Raw genomic sequence first — 3,339 nt, forward strand, 5'->3', positions numbered from 1 at the left:
TCCGTCTATCAATCTATCTATCTATCTATCTATCTATCTATCTATCTATCTATCTATCTATCTATCTATCTATCTATCTATCTATAAATGTCTAAATGGCAATGCATTAGATAAATTATTAAAGCAAGTGCATTTTAATGCAATATTTATATATTATAATTATATTAAATATTAATGTAAGTGGCATTGCTTTAAAGAAAGAAAGCAAAACATTAAAAAGGTGTAACCCATTGGTTTAAATGAGTACACATAAATACATAACTGCAGTAATTCATGATATTATAATTAAGACCATAATAAATCATATTTCATAGTTCATAAATAGATTCAAACATATACATTTCATTAAGAGATTATAGGACATGAAAAATATATGTAAATAATAATATAAAAACAATAACCTTACAGTATTCATGTTGCATTATTCCATTACCTTTTAATAATTTACATCCATCCGTTAAACTTTTTTTTTACTAATGCATTTTCAAATTTAACTTTTTCCAAAAAAAAAAACATATAAAATTAATTTCGTTTAATTAATGTCTTTCGCTGTTGTAAATCACATTATCACTATGCATATAATAATCTCACCGTTCCTAATTAAAAACAACACAGCGCCATCTAGTGTTCAGAAACAAACAAATGCGCCACTGCTGTTATTATAATAACGTGACCTCCTTTCTAACAAAATATACACTTACCGGTGTTTAACAGAGCTCATAATCAAAATACTCTAATGTAACCACTGTTATCTATATATGTTCTCTTTTATAGATCAGCGAATGAAACGCATAACTCGTTTAACTCTGTTTACACTGTAGAGTCAGTAAAGCGGAACTGATGTGCGTCGCTTTTGTTTCCGCCGGATACAGAGAGCGCTGGATCTACAAAACATAAACAGATTTCCACCAGCACGCTTGTTTATTACAATGGGCTTCTACTGTAAATAAAGCCGCTATGAGGTTTGCTTACAGGCTGTTCAGCAGTGAATGGAGGAGGTTTCTGAGCAGGGATATGTCCTCATACACACAAGGACAGAGTCCAGAGGCCAGAATCAGAGAGTATTTCTACTACATCGACCATCAAGGACAGGTACTGAGAAGAGTACTATATAATCATGTTTCATTTATATCATTACCAGAATCACGATTTACTTCTCTCTTTTAAGCTGTTTCTGGATGACACCAAGGTGAAGAACTTTGTCACCTGTTTCAAAGGTATCTTTGGGGGTTTTGAAATACAAATACAAATTATTTAAATTATTTGCGTACATGCATATATCTAATACTATTTTGTGCAATTTCCTTATGGAATATGCATATGTCATGTGGTCTCTATTACATTCATATAAACCTCTTTGGCTTGGCTACTTACACAATCATTTTGAACAGTAAAATAATCCTAATTTTATCCTTCTGTACTTAAAATTGTAATTATAAAGAAGTACTGGGAGTGTAATATGGTATAATGATGATAATGTTACAGTACTGAATGTTATCATATTCCTAACCCATGGCAAAGTTTCAAAATAGTGGTTTTGTGAGATGAAAAGCTAATAATTATAAATAAAATCAATTAATTAATAATAAAGAAATAACTTTTTTGTTAACAAATGTTTACAGCATTTCTTTATTTTTTTACCTAAAGCAAAAGCTTCAGAATTCGAATGTATATAAATCATTTCTGACACAAATGTTAGTACCGTATTTTAAATTGTGCTGTAAAGTAAAATTATTCAAATATCAAATATATATTTTTTTATATTTTACAGTACAATTGTAATTTTCAACTTATACTTCTGTTAATTTTAATAGTTAAAGCAACATTACCAACAAAAGCATCATTTGGATCATTAATATGAGAACCGTTAACGTGAATATGTTGTTAAAATATTGAAATATAAGGTCAGTGTTAGTTTATTATCATTGACATAAGATCTAAGGTTTTTATAAATTCTTAAAACAGTTTTAAATTTGAAAAAAAAAGTAATAAATTTAATGTGTTTTTGTCTTTTACACACACACACACGCAAATTTATATATATTTTTTTATTCAGTTTTATTTATTTTTGTACATCAGCTGGAAAATTATATTTTTTAAATATTTTATTTCAAGTAACAAAAGTGTTTTTATTTTTATGTAGTTCCAGTTTTAGCGTAAGTAAACTGCTGTAACCCAGCTTTAATTAAATATTTTACATCTGAAGGTTTTGGCTGTTAAAAAAAAATAATAATAATAATAATTTTAAACTGCCATTAATTACATAATATTTGAAATGCACTAAATTGTTTTTTCCCCATTCATGTTCTCACTATAAAGCGTGCTAAATGGCATCAGGCATTACTAAATAAAGAGTTTGAACCAAATCAGCCAGCTCTAAGATTAACTGGCTCCATTACAATATAAAAAAGATGTATGCTATTTTACAACTCCAAAAACTCAAAAGCCACTTGCTTATTGTTATTTGATTTTTTTCTCTCGTCAGACCAGCACTTCTTAGTGTTCTTCTTCAAGCGTCTGAAGGTCAATCAGAGCGGCCGATATGAACAGGACTTCCCCTTCCTCTCGCTGTGCGGACGCGAGCGTAACTACCTGCGCTGTGAAGACCGTCCTGTTGTGTTCACGCACCTGTTATCGGAGGCGGGGCTTGAGGAGCGTCTGTCATACTGTGGAGGCGGAGTCAAACTGAGCGCTCCGTTCCGCCCGGAATCTCTCTTCATGCATCCGGTCAGCGGAAGAGTTTACCATCCCGGACCGGAGCGGGGGGGAGACGTGGGGTTGGTGCGGTCAGCGCTGGCCATTGAGCTGAGCACTCACTTTGAGTACGCCACGGGTCAGGAGAGCACGGTACAGCCCACGCATTTCATATGGGCGGGGCTTCGACACACTCTGACCAATGAGCTGGCCAAACATTTTCCCATTCAAACAGATGAAAGTGTGAAGCTGCAATGATTCAGTTAACCTACAGATCGATTATCATCATTAAAATCCTGCTGAAATTAATGTATATTTATGCATACGGTATTCTGAACATACTGCTGAAATAAATGTATATATTGGGTCTTATTATGTCTTGTCTTGCATATTAATGTTAGTCAGACAGTGTAATATAAACAGGGTTCAACACGAGAAAACCGGAGCGACAGCCAAACGCTAGCAAAAAATAAAATAAAAAAATAGATCAAAGTGCCATTAATTTGTCATATCATTTGCATATTGCTCGTTTGTTGATTTTGATTGCTTCTATTATTCTAATTTGTAAATCACTTTGGAAAAGCATCTGCAAATGACTAAATGTAATGTCACCTCTTAATTTAGTCCAAGTAAACACCCTTCCCA

The 3,339-nt window shown here is 32.5% G+C and overlaps 2 protein-coding genes across 3 annotated transcripts in view; one reads left to right on the forward strand and one right to left on the reverse strand.

Moving 5' to 3' along the window:
* Positions 1-893, reverse strand: part of LOC132106402 (rho GTPase-activating protein 39-like) — a 43,987-nt gene extending 43,094 nt beyond the window's left edge. The window contains exon 1 of one of the 2 annotated variants that reach the window (XM_059512051.1): positions 797-893. The gene's annotated coding sequence lies outside the window, so the exon portion shown is untranslated. Of the gene's footprint in view, positions 1-701 lie in introns of both variants that reach the window. The other variant, XM_059512049.1, reaches the window with a different exon arrangement.
* Positions 894-957: 64 nt separating this feature from the next.
* Positions 958-3,066, forward strand: c27h8orf82 (chromosome 27 C8orf82 homolog). The gene is made up of 3 exons (XM_059512052.1): positions 958-1,092; positions 1,169-1,217; positions 2,486-3,066. The coding sequence occupies exons 1-3, from the start codon at positions 958-960 to the stop codon at positions 2,950-2,952; spliced, it is 651 nt and encodes a 216-aa protein (XP_059368035.1). The 3' UTR covers positions 2,953-3,066.
* The last annotated feature ends 273 nt before the right edge of the window (positions 3,067-3,339 follow it).

The sequence above is a fragment of the Carassius carassius genome, chromosome 27, assembly GCF_963082965.1.
Source record: "Carassius carassius chromosome 27, fCarCar2.1, whole genome shotgun sequence".
NCBI lineage: Eukaryota > Metazoa > Chordata > Actinopteri > Cypriniformes > Cyprinidae > Carassius > Carassius carassius.

Coding starts and splice junctions, on each gene's coding strand:
- c27h8orf82 (XM_059512052.1), top strand. CDS start 958: ATGAGGTTTGCTTACAGGCTGTTCAGCAGTGAATGGAGGAGGTTTCTG. Junction 1,093..1,168: donor ACATCGACCATCAAGGACAG/GTACTGAGAAGA, acceptor CTCTCTTTTAAG/CTGTTTCTGGATGACACCAA. Junction 1,218..2,485: donor CTTTGTCACCTGTTTCAAAG/GTATCTTTGGGG, acceptor TTCTCTCGTCAG/ACCAGCACTTCTTAGTGTTC.